The following is a 25,829-nucleotide window of genomic DNA, read 5'->3' on the forward strand; positions in this document are numbered from 1 at the left end:
AATGTGACCAGCTCTCTATGGAGCCGGTTCACATATCTCCGGGGCGGCTGCGGAGTGCACTGCAGAGAAACGCTGTGCGTCTTTGGTCTTTGTGCGTCTTTTAGGGCCAAAATCAGGCATAGAATCGGCCATGATTCATCCCTGAAACTGAGATCAGGGACGCACAGTGTTCCTGTGCGATCCGCAGCCAGTTCCAGTGTAAACTGGGCCTAAAGGGTTGGAACACATGAATGTAGGCTAGCTCTGAGGAAGAGGGCCAGTCCCTCAAAATGCGTCAGCTTTGTTTACTTGACTGACATGCGTCTGTTGTGGATTGTATTCTAGGCTTGTGAGTATAATGGTTTTGTGCACTTTTCAATTAAAACTTTTTATGGTAATGCACTAGGATGGTGCACCTTTTTATTTTTTAGTTTCAGTTTGGTGTCCCTGCACCCAAAAGGGCAGCAAAGCCATCATGCATTCATTGGTGATCACAGTTGCGATTTACTCTGGGTGGTGCCATCTGATAGTTCATGGTAGAAGTTTCCACCCATCCTGGTCTCTTTGAAGATCAAAATTGCCAAGAGGAGTCCCTCATCTTAGCGTGAACGTGGTATCATTTATAACTGAATATATACAGTACATACATACACACATATACACACACCATGAAAGCTGAAATTTGACTGTTTTTTATGGGCAATGCTTCAATTTTTTTGTTCCTAACATTTAATATAAAAATGAACTGGTTGCAAAACAATATATTAAACTGGGCTTACAACTGACTTTGGCTTTGAAGCAAGTTTTAGATTTTTCTTCCATCTTTCTCTTGAGCGTTCAGTGATAAGTTTTTCACCAGGAATTTCTGGGATTCCTTGTGACTTGGCAAACAGTGATGCCCCTTTACAAGTTAAAAGCACGTGATCTGTCTTTGAAAAGAGAGTGAGAAGAAATTAGAGGATTAAAAAAATTAAACAAAAACAGAAATTACTCTAATTAAAAATACCCTGTCTAAATTTTTCAAATAAAATTTTCCGACTTTGCCATTGATTACTACAGATCACTGACATTAAACAAATATTCATTTGTAGTTTCTGATAACTACAAACATACAAGGATACATATAATTGAAGAAATGTGCATACATATTTGGAGATGACATGACTGCCTGCTAAAATCTACCTGGTTTAAAATGCTAGTCCAAGTTTTAGTGCCAAATACAGAGGTTGTGTTCTGAGTTTTAAATACAGTTTCAATTGCATCATTTATGGCTGGAGGATCCAAATGTCACTTTGAAAATTGACCACTAGATGTCGCCATTTTTTTGTATAACGTGGCACACAGGTACTCTTGTGATAAACTGTACACGCATAGAAATAAAGTGTCAACACTAATTTTCAATAGGTGAATAGAATTAGTGTGCACTACAACGAATCATAAGTAACTTAAAAAAGAAAGGGAGAAAATAACTTGTTACATACTACTATAACATAGACTACTTTAGCTTGTAGAACTAATAAGCCAGAATATACTAAGACCGATTCAATAAGGACTTTGTGGGGTTGATTTACTAAAAGTGGAGAGTGCAAAATTTGGTGCATTGGTGCATGGTAGTCAATCAGCTTCTAAGTTTAGCTTGTTCAATTAAGCTTTGACAAAATCTGGAAGGCGATTGGTTTCTATGCAGAGCTGTACCAGATTTTGCACTCTTCAGTTTTAGTAAATCAACCTCAATATTTGTAGGTATTAATCCTTAAGTGCAGTATGCCACAATAACCACTCTCCCGAAGGCAGACCAATACAAAAAGAATACAGATAATTGGGTTACTGCACTTAGCAATTAAATAGATATCTGCTCTGCGGTGTTTGTAGTGTTGTCATATCTTACATTCCTTCTGTGGATTAGATGCCAACAGTAGTTTATCTAGACTTCCAAGAGATCGGTAGATTGTCAAATCACAAACGTTCCTTAGAAACCTGAATGGGAAAGATCTTTCTACTTATAAGTATGTTTGAGCTCAGAGGAAGCGTGACTAACAGTATTAATTTCGTCAACGAAAAAGTTTGTCAAAATTTGTCAGCGGTATTTTTACAGTGACGAAAACAAACGAAAAATACCACTTTTTTTGTCCACTGACGAAAACTATGATGAAAATCAATTCAGTTTTAGTTAACGAAGGAAACAAAAATTTGAGGCAGGGACGTTTACCCTTGTGAAGTAACTTCCGATTTCCATGGAGCTCCACCTGCTTCCACTCCCAGCAAGCGACTGTGTGCAGCCAGCATTACAGGCCTCCGAGTCCTCAGACGACCGTCCAGAGACCAGCACTGTGCATTACAGGTCTCCTGAGTCCTGACGAGAGTCCCACTCCCGACTACGACCATCCAGAGCAAAGAGCACCCACTGTGAGTGTGTGCATTACAATTACAGGCCTGAGGCCTCCCCTTAGACCACCATCCATCTAGAGCACTGTGTGCGCATTACAGGCCTCCTCTGACCATCGGCATCCAGAACACTGTGCATTACAGGCCTCCCCTCAGTGACCAGCTTCTAGTGCACTGTGCAGCATTGCAGCCACCGTCCACAGCACGGTGCAGCATTACAGCCACCGCCAACAGCACGGTGCAGCATTACAGCCACCGTCCACAGCACGGTGCAGCATTACAGCCAAAGCACAGTGCAGCATTACAGCCACAGCACAGTGCAGCATAACAGCCACCGTCCACAGCACGGTGCAGCATTACAGCCACAGCACGGTGCAGCATAACAGCCACCGTCCACAGCACGGTGCAGCATAACAGCCACCGACCACAGCACGGTGCAGCAAAACAGCCACCGACCACAGCACGGTGCAGCAAAACAGCCACCGACCACAGCACGGTGCAGCAAAACAGCCACCGTCCACAGCACGGTGCAGCATAACAGCCACCGTCCACAGCACGGCGCAGCATAACAGCCACCGTCCACAGCATGGTGCAGCATAACAGCCACCATCCACAGCACGGTGCAGCATTACAGGCCTCCTCACTGTCCTCAGACCGTCCAGAGCACTTTGCATTGCAGGCCTCCTCCTCACGTCCACATCCAGACGTCATGGAGGCAAAGACTGAGTCGCTCCTATTTTCCCCATCCCCACTGCTGCACAAACTATATAGGAAAGGTCGGCATCTGTGACTAGTAGAAAAAAAGATAAGATCTATGGATGCATTTTATATTTGATCTGAAGGACAACAAGACCCTTTGCAAACCATGTGGAGCTGGAAAAACACAACAAACTTGAAGTGTTATTTGAGGACTACTCATCCCAAAATTCATACAAAGTTATGAACTTACAGCACACTTAACTCCACTTTTATTGGGAACAGTCTTATCTACGTACCTTGCAGGGATTTTTTTTAACAAACTTTGTTGCAGTCAGATTTCATACCTTTTGTTAGTCTTAAGTAATAACGGTTTGTTTTTCTGTCCATGTTGTGCACTTAGTCACTAAATCTTAAATGGGAGCGATTTCATAATATCTATCAGTTGCTGCTTTCCCTGAATTGAAGTATCTCACCAAAATATATATATAGAAGAATGTGGTCACCGGGTGGGACACTTTAAATTTTGCATGGCACAGGGCGCCTAAAGGCCTAAGGCCAGCCCTGGGAAAGGCCATACATGTAGTATATTATAGAGAGACAACTTGGAGCTGACTGTGTGGGGTGAGAGAAAGTAAAATCAGAAAACCTTAAAATTTTACCTGATAATTCAACCCCACAGATACAGAAAACCTTCAATGATGGGCCAAGTCAAGCCAGTGCACCACCACAGTAAACTATTTGCACTGCTCCTTTAGGTGCTTCAAAATACAACATTGAATCTAGGGAACAACAGGCCAGGGAGGAGGCCATAGCAAGATGGATTGGGTGCACCAGATTACCAGTCATAATGATTGAAGATGAGGACTTTGTTAACTTCCTACCTACTGTCTCCATCATGCTGACTGTTTCAAAGAAAACTAAAATAAGCAATCTGATTGACAAACAGTATGAATATGAAAAACAAAAATTATAAAAAAAAAAAAAAAAAAAAAAAAAAAAGACTGGCTGCTGCCTTCGAGAGTATCCATTTGCACTGATTTGTGTAGCAAAAAAGGACTCACAGCTTCATTCCTTGCTATAAGTGCATGCTACAAGCTTCTGCAATAGGAACATGGAGGTAGGCGTCGAGGTCTAGCGATGCCAGGTAGCAAGGCTCTGACCATAAAGATCGACGGAACCTCTTGTAGGATACGGACTGGTTCAGGGGTTTTAGGTTCAGGATCAGTCTATTTTCCTGAGGGTTTTTGTACTACAAAAATGTGTGAGTAAAAACCCCCACCTTCCTCCCCCCCTTTGGAACCCCACATACTATGTTTTGTTCCTCCAATTCTTTTAATGCCCCCAATAGGGCCTCAGCCTTCTCCACACACCTGGGAAGGTGTGTGATGAGGAGTCTTCTTTGGGGTGGTCTTGTAAATTCCAGGCGGTACCTCCTCCTTACAATCCCCAAGATAAATTGACTGGAGGAGACTCCAACTGTGGAAGGAAGGCCCCCCAGTCTTCCTCCCACTGTGATTGGAACATCATTGGCTTTTTTGGGGCTGTTCAGGAGGGTGAAAAATTGTGCCCCCTCTGCCCTTGCCCCTTTGGCCCAAAGCTTTCTTTTACCTCTTAGGCTTAGGGACCCCCCTTAGTTTCTGCGGACGAAATCCTTTGTTTGAACTGGGGTTTGCGTTTAACCGGGAAAGATTTATTTTTATCCACTGTGCAGTCTAGCACTGCTTCCAGTCCCGAGTCAAAAAGCAAGTCTCCCGTCAATGGGATCCCGCACAGCTTAGCTTTAGAGGCACTATCGCCCTGCCAAGTTTTTAGCCACAAGGCTCTTCTGGCCGAGTTGGCTAGGGCTGCAGTTCTGGCAGACATGCGGACGCATCCGCTATATATGCCACTCCTCGCAGAATAGTAGGGAAGGACGACAATATACTTTCCTTGGCAGTTCCCGCTTCAACATGAGCCTGAATTTGGGAAAGCCAATGTTTCAGGTTACGGGCCACTACTGTGACAGCCATTTCTGGTTTCAGATTTCCTAAGGTTGATTCCCAGGTTTTCTTCAGGAGGGAGTCCATTCTTTTATCCATAGTATCTGCTAGAGCTCCCATATCTTCAAAGGCTAGATCTGTATGTCTGGAGACCTGGGAGAAGGCAGAGTCCAATTTGGGGTTTTTGTTCCAGATGGACGATGGATCCTCGGAAAACGGAAACCTTCTTTACAAAGATCGAGAGAAAAAAGGTTCCCTTTCAGGAACTTGCCACTCTTTTTTTACTGTTTCCACCAGGATATCATGGACTGGGAAAACTTTTTTTCTGTTCCCCCATGCCCCTGTACATCTGGTCGTGGAGTGTCAGGGGTTTCTTGTCTGCCTGAATTCCAAGGGTGGTGTAAATTGCCAGGGAAAGCTTATATCGTGAAGGTTTCCTGGACTCCCCGTCCTGGTCCTCCCCCTCTAATTCCTCCTGGGAACCTGAGGTTGCACTATCCGGCTCCTACCTAGTCTCCTCTCTGGAGGTCCCAGGAGCTCCTTCCACTGTGGCAGGGGTGGCCAGTAGGGAAGGTGCAGAGCCCCGTGCTTGTGGAGGGGTTTGTAATTTGGGGTGCAGGTGAAGGACTGAAAGGTGGAGGAAAGTTCCTTCACTGAAGCCGCTAATCCCGATTCCTGCTCTGATGCCCTTTCTCTGACTAATGCATCTATACAGTCTTTGCAAAATACTTTTGTCCAAGATTCTCCTAGGGTAATCCTACAAGAGACGCACTCAGAGCTATGTGATGATCTCGATTTATCAGTAGCTTTCTGAAATACACGTAAGAACAAACATTACCTTTCACCCCTTAGTACATACAGGTTACAACCCTGGGGAATGCTGCAGGCCTTTAAAAAAAAAAAAAAAAAAAAAAAAGAAGTGTAAGGACCTGTGCCCCCCCCTGACCACACAGGAGGGACTCCCCCCAAACTCCCCCCCCCCCCCCACTACAAGGAACCATCCATGGAGGAAATCCTAGATAAAGAGGACCCCTCCCCAGGGTACCCTTACCTTTGGGTGGCTGGAGATAGCATCGCTGTGCACTGTATGGGCATCCACTTCAGACATGACCACGCTAGTGGTTGCTCTCCAGTCTGCGCCCGGTCCGCTATCAGCACCACAACCCGGAACTGGAACTGCCTCCCTGCTGCATCCCTGTGAATGCGATGGCGGGCCCCCGGATCTTCTGCCTGCACTTGGCGAAGATGGGGTGGCGGACTGTGCGGTCAGGTATGTACCCCAACGCGTCCCAGGGAGTGCCCCGGCCTCCCCTACAGGGCTTCAAAGCCACAGTCTCCCTGACTGTCTGGCCAGGTTCCCAACAGTGTCTTCCCACCAGAGGAAACACAAACAACTGAAGTCTGGCAGGGGGAAGTGGAATTTTATGGGCTGGCGCAGTGTTTCCTAGGAAGGGGAGAAGGGGAGGAGCCAAGGTCTCATTGTGGCTGTCCTGAAAGACGGTGAGGGAAAATAGATCAGTAACTGTCAAAAAGGGCAGCCTTACATTGGGGTCCTGCCCCAGTAGTCTTTTTAGTGTGATATTTACCTCTATTGTCGAGAGAGAGAGAGAGTTCATAAAAAGTGATGACTATTATAATCCACACACTAATGGCATTGTAGACTGTGCACTTTATTTGAATGTATCTGAGAATTAGAACTCGGAGGAGGAGGCCAAGCTGGATGCAATCTGCAGTTGGTTATGAATTTGAGCAAAGTCCATATGCAACCCTTGCACTACGTGAGAAAGTTCGGTAACAGTCTGGGAGAGGGTTGACAGCAGAGAGACCTCCCTTTCAGACTCCATCATTGGCTGACTGGTACTGTCACGTACCTGAAGGGAGACTGAAATGACGAGGTTGGCCTCTTGCATCTCCAGCCCAGGTCCCGCTGAGAGTGGAACAGAAGGAGCCGAGGGACAGGAGGAACACGAGTGCCTGCAGATGAAGACCCAGAAACTTGTAGCAGGAGGTCGCAGGACCGTAGTCGCAGACACTTGGATGGCAGCGTTGAGCCAAGCAGGGAACAGGAGCGAGGTCACAAGGATAGTTGGGTTCGGTAGCAGACAGGCAGCAAGGTACCAAGGCATCAGGCCAAAGCAAGGTCAAATGGGAAGCTGGGATCACGAGCCAGTAATCAAGTATAGCAGAGTCCAGAAGCAGGGTCAAATGGGAAGCCGGGATCAGGAGCCAGTATTTAAGTATAAAACAGAGTCCAGAAGCAGGGTCAAGAAAAGCCGAGTTCAGCAACGGATATCAAACAGGATAATCACAGGATTCAAGGTATTAGGAGCACAGCTGAAGACCAGTCAGCAAAGATCAGTGGTCAGGGCACCTTTTAAATAGGCCGTCTGGTGCCAATTGGCACTAGGGACGCGCTCCTGTGCGTGCACGCCGCACACGCGCATGTGCATAGGCATTTGCAGTCGCATGCACGCGCACTCCAGACGTTTCCAATGGTTTCCTTACATTGCCCCCCCTTATGGGCAGCCTTCGGATGCCCACTACGGAACTTTTCTCAGGGTGGAGGTGAACATAGGCTTGAACCAATCATGGAGCGTGCACATTGGAGGAAGGTTCCCATGAATTATCTTCAGAGCCATAGCCCTTACACTTAATGAGGAACAGAGTTTGCCCCCTTCTCTTCCTGCAATCCAGGACAGCTTCAACCTCAAATTCTTAATTTCCTTCAACAAGCAGTGGAGCAGGAGTCTCAGGTTCTCGATCAGGAAAAGGATCAGCCACAGACCGTTTCAAGGAGGGACACATGACACACCGGATTAATTTTCAGACTCTCCGGTAAACTTAGCTCGAAGGCTACAGCATTAATCCGCTTCTTTACTGGGAATGGGCCAATGTACCTTGGTCCTAATTTATTTGAGGGGCAAGCCAGCTTTAGGTTTGCAGTAGCTAGCCACACCTTATCCTCAGGTTTCAGGTCTAGATTACCCCTCCTCTTCTTATCATTGAACCTTTTATTATTTGCCTGGGATTTGATAGTAGCTTCTTGCAAGAACGGGTTGTTAGATCTCCAGAACTCCAGACGATCCTGTACTGCTGGTCAGTGGTGTATTTAGGTTTTGTGCTGCCCTAGGCCTGACTGAGCTTGCGCACCCCCTAATTTAAATATGCCCCACCCCTTCCTGTCAAGGCCACACCCCTTTCTTTTAAAGATCCGCCCTGTCATCTTCATTGGAGGAGGACAGAGGGACGCCGCGGGAAGAGGACAGAGAGGCATGCGGCATCTTTTCATTTGGGGGGTAAGGGGATATGTGCTAGTTGCTTTGGGAGGGGAGGATCAGACCCCCCCCACTAGCACATATCCTCTCCCCTCCCAAAGCACCCAGCACATATCCCCTTACCCCCCTTCCCCTCATCCATGTGTGCATCTGTTATCTGCCCCCCTTCCCGGTTACTGTGTCCCCCTCCACTGTAAACTATACACAGACCTCAGACCGGCAGCACGGCTCTTGCACTGAAGTCGTGTCCCTCCTCTGTGGCTCCTTCTCCTCCTGGCTGTGTACACTAGAACATTGGAGCCGAGAAGGAGGAGGAGCCGAGGAGTGTGTGTAGCTGACAGTGGGGAGAGAGGTGGCGGCTGCTACGGAAAGCCGATCGCCGCTTGTGGGACCCCAGGTGGCAGATGTCCTGGGTGCCCACGCTAGCGCACTCTGGCTGCCAGTTACCGAAGCTCAGTGCCAGAACTTGTTGTGGGCTCCGGGACAGTGCCGTCACTAGGTTTGGTGTCACCTGGAGCTGTAAAAATTGTGTCCCCCCCTTAATTTTTGGACTGGAGGCCCAGCGTTGGAGCTCATTGTGGCGGTCAACAAGGCCTAGAGGATATCAGGTTAGGCACTTCCTAATGGCTCAGTCCCTGGGAACAGTAATGGATAATGGCCAACAGGCTCTCTTACCAGACCCAATGAAATCGCAACAGTGATCCCTCCAGCTGGACGTTCGCTCACTCTGGGTTGCCCAGGCGGACTCTGGTCAGTAGTGTAGCAGGTCTGTACCCTGGCAGTGGCTTTATCTTCTTCCCCCTCTGGTGGTGCGGGTACAGCGTGGCTCTCTCTTTGGTGGTGCGGGAACAGTGTGGCTGGCTCTCTGGTGGTGCAGGTACAGCGTGGCTCTCTGGTGGTGCGGGTACAACGTGGCTCTCTGGTGGTGCGGGTACAGCGTGGCTCTCTGGTGGTGCGGGTACAGCGTGGCTCTCTGGTGGTGCGGGTACAGCGTGGCTCTCTGGTGGTGCGGGTACAGCGTGGCTCTCTGGTGGTGCGGGTACAGCGTGGCTCTCTGGTGGTGCGGGTACAGCGTGGCTCTCTGGTGGTGCGGGTACAGCGTGGCTCTCTGGTGGTGCGGGTACAGCGTGGCTCTTTTTCTCCTCTAACACCCCCTCCCCCTCAGCAGAGTGCATGCATGCTGGGGGCTGTAGCATGTCTGTTGACACACAGGGCCGCCATTCTTCAGGGACTATTTTCCCATGATGCCCCCAGAGTCTTCTGATTGGCCCTCTGCTGTGGCCAATCATGGGGAGGAAAACAGCGGTCAGGAAGCTGGGCGGCGGCACGGCGAAACCAATTAGACCTGCTCTCTCTCTCTTCTCCCTTCAGCTGACAGAAAGGGGAGGGGGGGCGAGCGGGGGAGATACACAGACAGCCCGCATCTCTCCTCTCCCTGTCACAGCGCTGCTGATCCATTTGCCAGAGAACTCCCCCGCTCGTCCCCCCTCCCCTTTCTGTCAGCTGAAGGGAGAAGAGAGAGAGAGAGAGAGAGGCTCTAATTGGTTTCGCCGTGCCGCCGCCCAGCTTCCTGACCGCTGTTTTCCTCCCCGTGATTGGCCACAGCAGAGGGCCAATCAGAGACAGATTTACAGCTTTACGGAGGGGCGGCTTGACAGTTCTTACTTTAACTACTTTCTAGCTCCCTCCGCACCCGCACTGCTAAGCTGTACTCCCCAGATGGTGGCCCTGCTGTGCGGGAAGAGGGCGCCGCTGCCATTTTCGGGGGGGGGGGCTTTTTGCCGCCCCCCCGCACAGTGCCGCCCTAGGCCTGGGCCTTGTTGGCCTAGGCCAAGACACAGCACTGCTACTGGTACCAAAGATTCTTGGGGGACATCAGGAAAGAAGAATGGGTGAAACCCATAGTTAGCAAAGAAGGGTGTTTGATAGAAGAATGTATTGAGTTATTATAGGCAAACTCCGCTAACGGCAAAAGAGATGCCCAGTCATCTTGTGCAAATGAAGAAAAACAACGCAGATATTGTTCCAGGGTCTGGTTCGCTCTCTCCGTTTGACCGTTAGTCTGTGGGTGATAGGCAGTTGATAAACAGTGTTTAATGCCCAAGACTTCACATAAGGATTTCCAGAATCTGGAAGTAAATTGTACCCCACAGTCTGAAGTGATGTTAACAGGAATACCGTGTAGACGTACTACTTCCTTGACAAAAGAAGAGACAGTTTCTGTAGCGGAAGGGGTACCCTTTAGGGGCACAAAGTGGGCCATCTTGGATAAACAATCCACGATTACAAAAATGGTGGCAAATCCTTCAGACGGGAATAACTCGACAATAAAGTCCATAGAGATCATGCTCCGTAACTTATCAGGTACAGGAAGAGGTTCTAACAGACCCCAATTCTTAGCTCTATCGGACTTGTTTCGTAAACATATTGTGCAAGATTTAACATAGTCCCTGCAATTTTGTACCAAGTCTGGCCACCAGAAAGAGCGAAGAACTAGTTTTGAAGTTTTATGTACTCCAAAATGCCCTGCCAAGGGGTGATTGTGGCACATGTAGAAAACTGCTGTCCGCAACTGTTCTGGAACGAAGATCTGTTCATCATGAAAATAGAGACCCTCTCTTAGCTCAAGGTGAAGTTCTTGAGAAGGAGGATGATCCAGGACTGCTGTCTTGATTTGAGAGATGAGATCAGCCTAACAAAAGAAAGGTTTTAGCAGGTAAAATGGTGTCAGGTTCAGGTGACACCTCAGTATCTTGAAGCATATGTGGAAAAACATCAGGCTTCCCGTTCTTGGATCTGGGCCGGTAGGTAATATGGAAGCAGAATCTTGCAAAAAAAGGAGGGGCCATCTGGCCTGGCTGGATTCTTAATCTTTTTGCTGCTCTCAAATATTCAAGATTCTTGTGATCAGTGAATACAAGAATAGGGTGTGCGGCTCCTTCAAGCAGATACCACCATTCCTTCAGGGCTGATTTAAAAGCAAGTAACTCTCGTTCACCGACATCATAGTTCCTTTCTGGGGCACTTAGTTTCCTGGAGAAAAAAGCGACAGGGTGAAGTAGGGATTTTGTCCTCTGTGGTTGGGACAGTATGGCTCCTACAGCAATTTCAGAGGCATCAACCTCGAGAACATAAGATAAAGCAGGGTCTGGGTGTTTCAGAATGGGCACAGTTGTAAAAAAGGCCCCTCAGCCTCTCAGATGCAGTTTGAGCTTCCGAGGTCAATGTGAAGGTTGTGCGTAGTCTTGTTAACTGAGTGATAGGGTATATGATACCAGAAAAGTCCATAATGAATTTCCTGTAAAAATTGGTGAAAGCCACAAACCGCTGCACAAATTTCTTATCAGTAGGGGTAGGCCAATCTTGTACTGCAGATACCTTCTGTGGATCCATGGCAATCCCATCTGCGGAGATAATGAGACCCAAGAACTGGATGGTGTGCTTCTTGAATTCACACTTCTCCGCTTTGGCATAGAGATGATGTTCCCTCAGTCTGCTTAACACTTTCTTTACATGAACCCGATGGGACTCTAGAGAAGTAGAAAAAATTTGAATGTCATACAGACAGACAATAGTGAACAAGTCAAGAAAGTCCCGAAACATTCACAAAATGCTGGAAGGTGGCTGGTGCATTACAGAGTCCAAGTGCCCAAAACAAGACCTAAAGGCTGTCTTCCATTCATCACCCCCTCTTATTCTGATCAGGTTATAAGCTCCCCTTGAATCTAATTTGGAGAATACACGCACTTCTCGTAGTCTCTGGAACAATTCAGGGATGAGTGGTAAGGGGTATTGATTTTTAATGGTTACTTTATTTAAGTCCCGATAGTCAATACAAGGCCAGAGCGTGTGATCCTTCTCAACGAAGAATATTCCCGCTCCAGCAAGAGATGAAGATGGCCGGATAAACCCGTTAAGATTTTCATCGATATACTTCCGCAACTCCTCTAGTTCAAGTTCAGAAAGTGGGTAGATCCTGCCAAAGGGGATTTCTGCGCCATGTAAAAGTTTGATAGGACAATCGTAAGGTCTGTGAGGGGGAAGCGTGTCAGCATTCTTTTTATTGAAAACGTCCAGAAAGTCATGGTAAACAGAAGGCACCAGTTTAACAGTTTCAGAGTCCACATTGATGCAGAGGAGTGGTTCTCCAGGACTGGGTGTAGGAGGAAGACCGAATTCTCTGCGATAATTGGAAGGGAAAGTCACCTCCCCCGTGGCCCAATTGATGAGGGGGTTATGTGCCTTCAACCGGGGTTGCCCAAGGATAACAGGGAACAGAGGGGACGTAATGACATCCAAACGTAAATTCTTGGTGCCCAGAAGTTGTAAGACACAGGATAGGTTCAGTCTCTAAAGTGACGGGTCCAGATTTGATACCTGAACCATCCACCAGGTGGACCGAGAAGCTGTTTCTTTTGGCACACAGGGGTAGTTCATGCATGGCTGCAAAGGAAGAATCCACAAAACAACTACAGGCCCCAGAGTCCATAATGGCAGAAACATCATGGGTCTTTCCTGCTAACTGGAAGGAGACTGGCAGCAAGGCGTGGTTTTGGCCAGGATTTAGTGCAGCAACAGTATGAGGTGGAGGAGAGGGTCTCCTATGATGTCTTCGGGGACAAGTCCATAGAAAGTGTTCTTCATTGCCACAGTAGAGACAGAGGTTGTTGCAGCGACGTCAAGATTGTTCTTGTTTGGACAGAGGAGACCTAGGAAAGCTGGCGTGTGGAACCTTCTTGATGTCAGTGGCGATCTTAGGCATGGTCGGGACGGAGGCAGGTGATGGGGCCTCGGAACTGGCAGGCATTAGGTGGAGGTTTCCAGCTTTTTCGAACTGTCTTTCGTGCAGGTGGCAGTCAATCTGCATACAGAGATGAATTACGTCATTCAGGGAGGTGGGTGTTTCCACCCTGGCAAGCTCATCTTTGATCACACAGGCCAAGATGAAATTGAAAACGTAATGCTGAGTTATTGCACTCGGTATCAGCACTCCACAATCGAAAGTCCGAGGCATAATCCTCCACAGGCCTTGAGCCCTGTTGTAAGTGGCTCAGTGTGGTTTCAGTAGTGTGATGAGGGAAATGATCAGCATACAGTTGAGCCATGGCAGTAAAAAAAAAAAAAAAAAAAAAAAAAGAGAAGGAGTTGACTGAAGTCAGGATAGGGTCATGTTGCTCCCGAAGCTGATGTGCTCAGGCCTGGGGTTCCTCCAGTAGCAGAGCGATGAGGAACCCCACCTTCACTTCCTCGGTAGAAAATGTGCGGGGCAGCAAAGAAAAGTAAAGTTCACAGGCATTCTGAAAAGTCCTGAATTTTCTACAGTACCCCGAAAAACATTCAGGCAATGGTACTCTGGGCTCAGGAGAATAAGATAGTTCAACATGGGCACAATGGTTTGTATTCAAGAGTCAAGGATTCCGCTGCTCAAGCCACGCTGCGTGGCTATACAGCAATCATTCACGCATTACGCAAGATGTTGTGAAGCGACACGCAGCATCGGGAAGTGGAGGCTCGGGTTGAGGAGCGGGTGAAAATATCATCAGCCACCATACCTTGGGTCTGCCGCGACCGCAATATATCGCTCAACTAATGCATGGAATTCCTTGCTGTGATTGCTTTTTGCTTGCTGTGAATTTGAAATATGTGAGTACAATGGTGATGGATTTTTGAACCTTTTAATAAATTGTTTGAATGATATCACACTATTGGAGCGCTTTTGTCATTTACATGTGGAGGAATCACTACATGGGAAGTCTCTTAAGGCACAGGATTGGAGTTTGGAGATCCCCATTTATAAACCCCCACCTATATGTGCGGGTTGAGGCGAGTTTGGCCAAACACGAGAGTGTGAGGTTAATGCAGCTGGTGAGTGCGTTTCTTTGAGGGGAGTGGAATCACAAGCACTGTGGTGTGGTGGATTATTTGAGGAAGTGCACATTGAATATTTGGAAACATATCACTCATCTATTTTTTTCATCATGTTCGTGGACTTTTTTTTTTTATACACACTTCTTTTTCATTTAATGAGAGACTTTAATAGGTTGCACTTGTCACAGGGTGATATTTTATCACGTTGTTTAGTGATGTGTTAATTGATTTTTACATTGTTTATTGATTACAGGGTAACATTCACCTTTATCACATTATCTTGTATCCATTGTTTTCTCTTCATTGAGAAACATTTCAATATTTCAATATCATTTTTTCACATCTATGATATTTTATTTGAGCGCCACTATTTATTCTACATTTAAATAGAGTTATAGATACTGTGTACATATTTGTTTTATTTAAGTGGCAGCTGTAGAAAATTTCTTTACACTTATCCAGGAGCGCAGTGGTGGTAACACAAGTGAGGTCGGGTTGTTCTTGTGGACCATCAGTTTGGGATAAAATGCTTTTATACTTATTTATTGGTAATATGAACATAAAGATAAGGATATTTGGATTATTTATTATAGTTTGGTATAAACTATATTAACAAACCCAAATAAATATCCACATGTTCATATTACAAATAAAATATAAAAGTACATTCACAGCGCAAATGATCACTTTAGCAACTTTCCATTTCTTCCTACACCAGTGGTTCTCAACTCCTGTCCTCAGGACCCACTAACAGGCCAGGTTTGCAAGATAACTGAAATACATCACAGGTGATATCATTTGCTGCTCAGCGATTGCAGTATTCTAGTGTGCATCTCCAAGGTAATACTTAAAATGTGGCCTGTTAGTGGGTCCTGATGACAGGAGTTGAGAACCACTGTCCTGCACATTATGACAGTATTACTTCTCTAATAGCAACCTCATGTCCCAATGATAATTATGGAAATCATCATGATCCCCCTTCATCACTGCACCGCCCTTTACAACCACTTAAAGCAGAGGTTCACACAAAAATTGAACCTCTGCTTTTCGGGACCCTCCCCCCCTCCGGTGTCACATTTGGCACCTTTCAGGGGGGAGGAGGGTTGCAGATACCTGTTTACATACAGGCATTTGCACCCACTTCCGGGCATAGACTCCCACGGGAGTCTACACCTCTTCCCGTCCCCCTCCCCCCACTGTCTGCTGGGAAACACATGGGTCCCAGAGACAGCAGGCACCACCCGGATTGCGCAGCTCGACTCGCGCATGCAGAGTAGGGAACCGGGAAGTGAAGCCACAAGGCTTCACTTCCTGATTTCCTTACCGAAGATGGCGGGGGCAGCACCTGAGAGCCAAGCGACAGATCGGCTTCGGGTGCCGACATTGTGGGCGCCCTGGACAGGTAAGTATCCATATTTTAAAAAAGTCAGCAGCTGCAGTATTTGTAGCTGCTGACTTTTAAAAAAAAAAAATTTTGGCGGACCTCCACTTTAAATGTTGACAAGAAAATAAAATACAACTTTTCAATTCTAATTTAAACTTAGATCTGTAGTCTGTAGAGATGTCTGGGACCATTGGATTCTTCTGCACTACCTTGTGCTCCAGACAGGCGCTCAGCTCATCCCTCTATGCAGGTAGTTAGTGTGTCTCTCTGGCAAGGATGCCCCGCCCCTCCCCCAGCAGCTGAATTGCCCATGCAGAGCTCTCACTTATTGCATGCAAGGAGGGGGGAGGAGGGAAAGGAGCCAGTTCCCAGGATGGATCTCACACACAGCTAAGCAGGGGAACTTTTGGCAACTTAGCACAGCAGCCTCCCCCAGCACTCTCCTTCTCACTTCTAGTTCTGGGTTGACAGCAGTAATGATGCGGCTGTCACTACTTCTGTCAGCAGCGCTCCTTCTCTGTGCAGCACCGTGGTACATGTCCCCACCTAGTTTCAGCCCTGCTCAGTCCCCACAATGTGCAGAAGCCCCCAGACCTTTCAGTGTCCTGGAATGCTCCTCCACATCCCCCATGCTCCGTTTTTACCATGTGATGAACTTGCTTGTAGGATCCACTGCACCCGGATGGCTCCTGTTAGAGAGCAGGCACTCCCGGCCGGGCCCCCCGCCATCAGTGAGGACAGGTGAGTGGGGGCAATAAGAAGAGCGAGGTGACATCAGCAGGGATTGACCTGGAGCGAGAGGTCAGGAGATGAGGGGGTGGGACCAGCTCACAGAGGGGCAGGAATAGGGAGGACATGGGGCTGAGAGGCAGAGGCATGATACGTTTTGTGTAGATGACCTGCCTCCTCCACTTAGTGGCTCAGTCCCACCTAGCATCTGCGTGCAGGGAAGGGGAGTGGTCTGGCCCATCATATACCGACCCCTCATGTGACTCCACCGCCCACACAGGCACAGTGATATAAAACTTAATGTCAAAGGGAGGCTGCACGGGCCCCCCTGAAGCAGGGACAGGGTCGCAATTGCAACCACTGCAACCCCTTATGCTACCCCCATGCCTGGAGGGGTCTAACATGGAACATGATTTGGCATTGCTGGAAGCAGTGGGGACTGCAGTTCAATGTTTCTCAATGTAAAATAATGCACCAAGGGAAAACATCTCTTGAGAGTACAACATTGGGGGTACAGTGTTAGCCAGCACTACAGAAGAAAAAGATTTTGGGGTACTTATTTCAGATGATTGGAAAATGAGAAAACAGTGTGACCAGGCAGTGGGAAAAGGGAATAGAATTCTAGGATACATCACCAGCAGGAGGAAGGAGGTCCTGATTCCTCTACATAGGTCTTTAGTGAGACCTCATTTAGAATACTTTGCACAGTTCTAGAGACCTCACACACAGAAAGATATTAATAAGATAGAATGAGTACAGAGACAGGTAACAAAAATGGTGGAAGGTCTGGAAGATAAAGCATATCAAGAGTGACTTCAGGAACTTAATATCTGCAGTTTGGAGGAAAGAAGGGAAAGGGGAGACATGATTGAAAGCTTTAAATAGTTCAAGAGGGTAAATAAGGTTCAGGAGGGCAGGTTATTAAAAGGTGTAGGGCTGAAACAACTAATCGATTAATCGACAACTAATCGATTATGAAAATAGTTGTCAACTATTTTCATAATCGATTAATCGGCCAGCCGATTAGTTGGCCTGCATACAGAATGCATTATTTGTTTACATATCAGGAAATACAGTGCAGCACACATACAGCTCAGTACACCATCCATATGTGTTAGTAAGTGCCTGAGATCTTGTGAATGTGAGTGTGTGAGGAACAATGTCTCATGGGACATGTAGTCCTGGGCAGAACGTGAGTGGATCTAAAGACAGAAGTTTTTTTACCTTGCTATAGGGGCTCGCTATACTATAATTTGCAGCTTGCTATTGGGGCACTCTAAAGGCAGGAGGAGCCAGAAGCATCGGTGGGGGACCCCAGAAGAGAAGAATCTGGGCTGCTCTGTGCAAAACCATTACACAGAGCAGGTAAGTATAACATATTTGTTTTTAAAAAAAAACAAATTACTTTAAAGACTGTGCAGGGAAGATCAGCATCTGACCCCAGAGAAGGTGGAGGCTGATAGACTGGAGGTAATAGCAGGCATTACTATTACATTTAAAGTAAACTTTTACATGGAGGCAGGGCACATTACGTGGGGAGCAGGGCACATTACGTGGGGAGCAGGGCACATTACGTGAGGAGCAGGGCACATTACGTGAGGAGCAGGGCACATTACGTGAGGAGCAGGGCACATTACGTGAGGAGCAGGGCACATTACGTGAGGAGCAGGGCACATTATGTATGGGCAGGGCACATTATATGGGGGCAGGGCACATTACATGCGCCCCAGCGTGAAAGGGGTCTAAATAAATAATGTGATCTCCGAGTCTGTTGATATTTACCAGATTCAACCTCCAATAGTATATACAGTATATCTCTTCTGTCTGTTATTCTCAGAGTGGATTAGAGATTTTGCTCCCTAATCATATAGTTGGTTAGTTATATTTACCACTGCATATGAATTTTTAAGAATACATTGCCTTTTTTTTAAACTTTACATATTAAATTATACACCACACTTTTTTTAAGGTTATTATCCGATTAATCGATTAATTGAAACAATAATCGGCCAACTAATCGATTATGAAAATAATCGTTAGTTGCAGCCCTAAAAAGGTGCCCACTTAAACTAGTCAAAGAGCTGTTTAATAAATTTGTCTATATTTAAATGATGCTATCCATGCCAGTGATTTGAGAAAGATATGCACAAAGCTTAGCCAGATATGCCGTACATCCATTACATTATTTTTGTTAAAATACCTTTTCCATTACAAGGCGGGCAAGTTTTATTGGGTTAGCAATACATCTGACTGCAGAGACACCTCCCGAGGATAAATCCTTGCCATCCATAATAATAGCATCCATCTCAACTTCTCCCTCTTCATTCAAAACAGATCCATGGCCTAAGGAAATAATCACAAAGGTTAACAGACAAAAGACTGACTTTGGGATTATATGCTCAGAGAGGAAATCATTTCTGTTATCACTTATCTTAAAATCTAAAGCAAAGTATAAGCACTAGATGTACAACTATTACTATTGTATAAGTAAATGCATGGCAGACGTTTGTTAGCTTATTTCCTGGTTTTTTACATAATATTTCTTTGAAGGAAAGCTTTTTTCAAATAGCGTCAAAACTTGTGGTATTCTCCAATTGTAATGCTGCTGCAATATGTCCACTGCCTGCATGCCTACAGTCCCTGCATTATTAGAACGAAGGTGGTCACTTTTGTAGGTTTCCATGGAGACCACTGCTCTATTTTAAACAATAGGGTCATGTTTAGAAGTGATCAGTGAGAAGCAAAAAAAAAAAGTGCGGAAAGGTGAGATTTTGCAACAGTGTTGGCAGTGAAGGACATCACAGAGGTAAGTAAACCTTTGTGTGGTTTTTAAATGTGTGACTATTGCGGCAAAATTGCACCGCATTTGGGGTGCTTTTAAGAATAAATGACCCTCAAAAACGCATTGCACGTTTTGCCACAAATCCAAATCACTAAGTGTAAACAGGGCCTTAAAGTTAGACGATACGTCCTAAAAAGAAACTTTAAGGTTTCTAAGGTGCATCTTCTAAATTCAGCTCCTCTACTCCTGATGCTGCCACTATTATTGGCAATTACCCACTGTCAAAATGACAGCTAGGGATTTCTTTGCATTACATAGTCAAAATGCAGCCGCTTCGATGCAAACTGGCACTTGCAGATAGTCTGCAAGTGTCATTGGGTAACATCATGCATTACTAAATCTTATTTACCATTTCATTAATATGTAGATAAAAGACGTAACCTTTAATCTACATATTACACCAGTTAAAGAAGCCTTACCAGTAAACAAAATGTCATTTTTTTTTCCCATTTGTTGTTTGTTATTTTTTTCCCCAGCATCTTTTTTCCATGTGCAATACGTTTACCATGCTTTGTACCAGGGACATCATTTTAAAATGGGACAAAATTACAGAATGCAATGTACACTTTTTTCAGTAAAGCTTTTTTCTTTTTAAAACCAACACTGGTCTACTGTTTATTCCTGAGAAACACCATAGCATAAAACACAAAAACAGGATTTCCAAAAACAGGTACACCATCTCCCTCACATTAAAGTGATTTTTTTTTTCCCCATTAAAAGAACAAATATGTCATACTTACCTGTTCTGTGCAGTGGTTTTGCACAGAGCAACCCCAATCTTCCTCTTCTGGGGTCCCCTGCCAATGCCCCTGGCTCCTCCCCCCACCACGGGCCCCCATAAGAAGCGCCCTTCTATGAGGACACTCATGCGTGCTCGATCCCGAGTCGGGCTATTTGCGTCTATTCAGACACACAGCCCGGCTTGCCCCCCCACTGCAGATGTGCACAGTGATAGATCATGATCAGGCTCAGTTAAGTATTTGGGGGGTGGAGGGAAGCTACCATTAAAAGGTTTTTTCTTTAATTCAAAGAATGCATCCAGATAAAACAGTTTTTAACCTTTACAACCCCTTTAATGTCACTCAACTTCTTAAAGACAGAGTCCACCTTTAGAAAAAAAAAAGTGCATTAAAGCCTGCAGCATTGCAGACACAATCATTGGATCGTGGGTGCAATGCACAGGCTCCTGCTGACTGTTGTCTCAGCCCCGGATCCATTTGGAGGTACTGAGCTTCAGTTATGGGTTTGAAGGAAGTAATCAATGGACTACAAATGTGATGATGTCATTGTGCTTCATTGAGGTCTATGTGTTCTTTTACCAGGGGAAGATAGGACTTTTAGTCCTACATTCACAGATTCCTGTGAATAGATGCAAATGGATAAAGTAGATATGTGGTTGGAGCCACACACAGCCACATCGAATTCAAAAGATAGCAGCATGCTGCAGGGAGAAGAACCCTGCAATTCAGAGAAGTGGGGGGTGGGAAGATTGAGGGGTTGGTAAAGGTTAACATGTTTCATGTTATAACTAACTATTGGTACAAGTTTAAACATGGTCACAAAGGTATATAAGATCATGGAGGACTGCACTCTCCAATAAGCACCTTTGACTAACAGGACAGGTTGGTTACAGATTTTCTAAAGGGGACAGAATTCACACACTCATTATCATCAGTCAGGAAAACCATTTATCAAAGCTGAATTTCAAACATCCCCCCCCCCCCACCCGTCACTGATTCCTGTATGATTACATATATTTAAAAATGGAATGGGGATAAAGTACAACTAAATGGGAAACTTTATTTTTGACAGTGGAGAGGGATTGGCACATGTGTCAATTGTTATTGCGGTCTGTGTTCCCGTTAGGGAGATTCACCAACTATTTGTCCTTTTTACAACTATCATTCAAAGTAAAAAAGTTAAAAAAAAAAAAAAAAAAAATCCCAAACGTTGGGTTGTCCCCAGAAAAGCAAGAGGGGAAATCTTCCAATGAGAACAATAGTTCTGGTGACCTAGGGGAATCCAAGGGATTCCCTTAATTTGCAGGGATTTCCTTTCTTCCCGTTTTGGCTATGGGACAGGAAGTGAAGGAAATGTGGGATATGCTTTGTTTACAATCAAAGTAATGACAAAGTTACTGTCAAATTACAAGTCCTTTGGGTTGCAAAATTGATAAAACAAAATGCTTCCAAGGGCCTATAGGCAGCTGAAAAAAATTGAACTAGATCAAATATCAAAAAAAATGTTTGCGTACAAATATATATGGAATATGAATTAAAAACTACATGAGCTCTGGTATGCATGATATTCAAAACAAATGAGATGTCAATGTTACATATGCAGATAGCAAGAAATGCAAAGTATTTCTCAACACTGGATGCTACCGCTGAGAAAACGCATTTCAATCATATTCTGTCCTGATCTTCCTCAGAGGGATGAAGACCTCTTCAAATTGGAATATCGTGTGTAACCAGAGCCAGCTAAAAACATAGGGACAGGGTGGTTTCCAGGTGGTGATCTGGAAACCTGTATAGACACAGAGCAGTGGGCGGTCATAGGCGGGTCTTTGCAGGCCCATCAAGAGGGGAAGTGGGCGGGGCCATGTCGGGACATCTGTGAAGATTGCAATGCCTCAGCTTTCTATGGACTGAAGAAGCACCTCCCCCAGTGATGTCAGGACGGCACGCTGTAGTTTCTTCACAGTAGCATCACACAGAAGGAGACAACGGAAGAATTTACAAACAGAGGAAGCACCGTTGTCTCCCTATTAAAGGAAGTGAATATAAGGGCCCTTTCACACATGCAGACTGTTCTTTTCATCAGTTCAGTCACGTCAAAACAGATAAAGTATTCCGTTTTTCATCAGGTTTTTTTTTACATCCACTACCAGTGCAAAAACGGATGAAAAACTGACCATTTGTTAGTTTATATCTGTTTTTTGTCCGATACGTTTTTAACGGAAGAAAAATAGACCTTTGATCAGTTTTAAAAAAAAAAAAAAAAAAAAAAAGAAAAGAAAAGACGGATGTGGACAAATGCAGATGTAAACTGATGTAAATGGATGATCATCCATTTACATCAGTTTATCCAAAGAGATGCATTGATGTCGGTTTTTTCATCTGTCATTGGAAGGATGGAAAACAGACAAATGGTCTGCGTGTGTGAAAGGGAAATTTAGGGCTACCTAGGAGGCGGGAGAAAATAAGCAATGTCAACACCAGAAGTTCTTATTACTGCACCCAGAGATTTTCCAGTTTTCTCTAAAATGATGTGCCAGTTCACACAGGGGAGGGTTCAAAGTCACCTGACTCTCAAGCCGCCCCATAAAGCGCGACTTCAGCACAGCTTGCAAAACTACATCTGTATAGAAGTCAATGCAAGTCGCTCCAAAGTTGAACCAAAGTAGTACAGGAGCCTTTTTCTAAGTCCGAGCGACTTGGGTTACTCCTATTAGAACGTTTCCATTGCAATGCATGGAGCACGACTTGTACGTCACCTGACAGGTCGCCCGTGTGAACCAGCACTTCGGGATCAGTCCTTCCCTCTTCATAAATAAACAGCAGCAATTAGTGTGCTTTCCTTTTATTGGGCAGGTTCATTTGGCCTATAGAGAATGCATAGTTTTTAATCAGTCAGAACTAGCAAAAACTGTGCAATACTACTAAGCAGTCTAAATCAGTTTTTCTCTCTGTAGGCCAAAAGAATTGGTCTTAAAAGGGGTTGTAAAGGTAAAAGTTTTTTCACCTTAATGCATTCTATGCATTAAGGTGATAAAACATCCGACAAAACGGCCCCCCCCCCCCCGTTTTACTTACCTGACCCCTCGAAAGTCCCGCGCTCGCTCCCGACATCCTCTTCGCCGCTCAGCCTGGTCGTTGATTGGCTAGAGAGGATGGATTGAAAGCAGCTCAGCCATTGGCTCGTGCTGCTGTCAATCACATCCAATGACGCGGCGCGCCGGGGCCGAGTGATACAGTGAGCGGCTATGGCTGCTGGCTGTATTACGGGAGCGCACCCGCAAGCACTCAACACCATGCAAGGGAGCTCGCATGAAAGTGTTGAGTCCTTGCGGGGGGGAGCCAAGACAGCCGCCGAGGGACCCCAGAAGACCAGGTTCGGCCACTCTGTGCAAAACGAGCTGCATAGTGGAGGTAAGTATAACATGTTTTTTTTTTTGTTTTTTTTAAATAACAAACACAATTTTAGTGATCCTTTAAAGTGTTTTTTCACCCGGATTGAAAAAAATTAGGACGGCAGCTACAAATACTGTAGCTGCTGACTTTTAATAAAAGAACACTCACCTGTCCAGGGGTCCAGCACTGTCCTCATCCAATCTGCTTCTTCACTGGTCCCTGGTGCAGCATGTTTACTGTAGGCAACTGACTGTGGTTCCTTGCGGCTTCACAGCTGGCTGCACATGGTGGCAAAAATACAAGAGGAGGGCATAAAGTGGAGCTTCCCCTTTAGGGTGAAGTTCCACTTTAATTGGCTCCATTTTTACATTTGGTGCATTCAACACCACACAGTGTAAAAGTGGCGCATGCAATGTGACGCATTTAATATCTGAATTTAATGCACGAGTTGGCGCAATACATTAACAAGAGGGAGTAACGTCAGAAAAAGTGGCAGTAGCAGATTTAATTCCCCCATATAGCTTTAAAACGAAAACTGATAGAAACCTATCATTTTATATGAAGGTTTCAAACTAAGCAGTCCAAAAGATAACAGGTTCAAATCACTAGAAAGAACAATAATCACCATGGTGCCCTTATTTTCAGCAATGAGGGTCAATGATAGCTAGAGATCATGTGGCTTAAAAAAAAAAAAAAAATGTACTGGATAATACATCATTAAAATCTTAGTGAATTAAGCTTACAGTTAAAAATGTTATTCCACTTTATGCATTATTTTGTAAACTTTGATGAAGCTCACCTGCATTGTAAATTGGATTATCTTCCAGCACAACCACAGCTTCTTCCACTGCCGTTACTGCATCCCCACCTTGTCTCAGTATATCGTAGCCTCGAAGGGCTGCTCTCTTCACTCCAGAACGGTATTCTTCTGCATACTCCTGTACAATTGTACCAGCCCCGCCATGAACAATAATAACAGGCTTCATTTTCACTACAGGGATAAAATATAAAATGTCTTTCTTACTCGATGCATACACTGGGGTTTAGGCAACCATTAACCTCTGCAATTCTTCAACCTTTGAAGCCACACAAGATAATAGTTGTATAATACAATGCAGACACCCATGTTATAAAATTACATATTTAACCCAACCTGCTCCCATCCACAAAAATGGTTCATGATAAAATTTTATATAATATATATATATATATATATATATATAACCTTTTACTGTACCAATATAAGCTCATTATTTTAAGCATTTCGCGTTTTTTCCTGAAGCCCCTCAATGCTCCTCTAGGTAATCATATGTGTTCATGGACACATACAGTAAGCGTTTATAGGTTCAGAAGTTTAGTCAGGAGCGTTTAGAGGCAGGACTCTGAAAGCACCAAAACCACATTCAAGACAGGAACTTAAAGCGGGGTTCCACTCAAATTTTTAACTTATTCTTACCCCTTTCAGTTAATTGCATAGATGTTCAAATGCCGCACGAAAATTTTTTTTATCGCTGTAATTACCTTTATATTGTACTTTATTGTGGCACTTCCTGTCTCTCCTCCCATGGGAGTAGGCGTGTTTATTGCCTTTCCCCGACGCCGCACTGTCTCCTGGGAGCTTAGTGTCAGGCTTCCCAAGATTCAGTGCAGGAAACAATGATCATGCTTGTGAACAAGCTGTGAATGAACAGCATTCACCGCATCCAGGAAATCAATGTATGTGGGCTTCACATGCCCACAAGCAAGATGGAAACAGCCAGCATCACATTTTTTAAGTTATTCTTCAGCACGAAAACAGACAGAGGCGGGGTTGGCAAAGTGTCTCAATGACCAAAAAAAAAAAAAAAAGAAGGTCGCCGGACTCCCGCTTTAAATAAAAAATGTTGTGGCGCGTTAAGGTGCATTTTTACAGTTTAACAATTTTTTTGTTTAGATGATGATGACGACATTCAGGAAATCCTATGTATACATGAAGTTCCCTGTTACATTGATCCACCCACCTTGGTGTCTACATGGCTGCAGAGAGAAACAGACACAATGGCTAGTGATGTGAGCCAGTCCCAGGTGATCACAGCTGTCAAAATGCATGCAAATTTGGAACAAGTCCCATCTTAAATATGCAGACCACATAACAAAAAGGAACATAGGGGCAGAAATTGGAATTAGCAGAATGGAAACTGTGGCACAAACAAATGCTAATGCACCATCGTCTACCCCCCTAAATAAATGTGAAGAGACACTTGTGTAGCATAGGTAGTTATTTAATGTAATATTTATACCATCCTGTAATTTTAATACTCTCCCACATATATATATATACATGTCCTGAATGGTACCTGGATAGATATGTCCATTTAGCTGAGGACTATATTGCACTCTGAGTATCCATTTTGGTTGGTATCCATCTCTGATCCTTTACCACATATGCTTTTTTATTAATTTTTGCTACTATAAGCTGCTAGGTAGAGATATATATAAGAAAAAGTCCAGAGAGTCAGTGGAATGACTAGATCGCATTGCACCAATTGAAGACAGGTGCGGCTTTCCTCTATTTTG

At 45.1% G+C, this 25,829-nt stretch overlaps 1 protein-coding gene across 2 annotated transcripts in view; it reads right to left on the minus strand.

The window, feature by feature from the left end:
• The window catches only part of ASRGL1 (asparaginase and isoaspartyl peptidase 1), a 117,403-nt gene that overhangs the window by 54,619 nt on the left and 36,955 nt on the right, over positions 1–25,829 (minus strand). For both annotated transcript variants that reach the window (XM_073626765.1, XM_073626764.1), the window contains 3 exons: positions 24,073–24,264; positions 18,499–18,641; positions 766–908 (listed from right to left, as the gene is read on the minus strand). In XM_073626765.1, coding sequence (XP_073482866.1) covers positions 766–908; positions 18,499–18,641; positions 24,073–24,259 — 473 coding nt within the window. In that variant the 5' untranslated portion in view covers positions 24,260–24,264. The remainder of the gene's footprint in view (positions 1–765; positions 909–18,498; positions 18,642–24,072; positions 24,265–25,829) is intronic.

The sequence above is a fragment of the Aquarana catesbeiana genome, linkage group LG04 (genome assembly GCF_042186555.1).
Source record: "Aquarana catesbeiana isolate 2022-GZ linkage group LG04, ASM4218655v1, whole genome shotgun sequence".
Classification (NCBI taxonomy): Eukaryota; Metazoa; Chordata; class Amphibia; order Anura; family Ranidae; genus Aquarana; species Aquarana catesbeiana.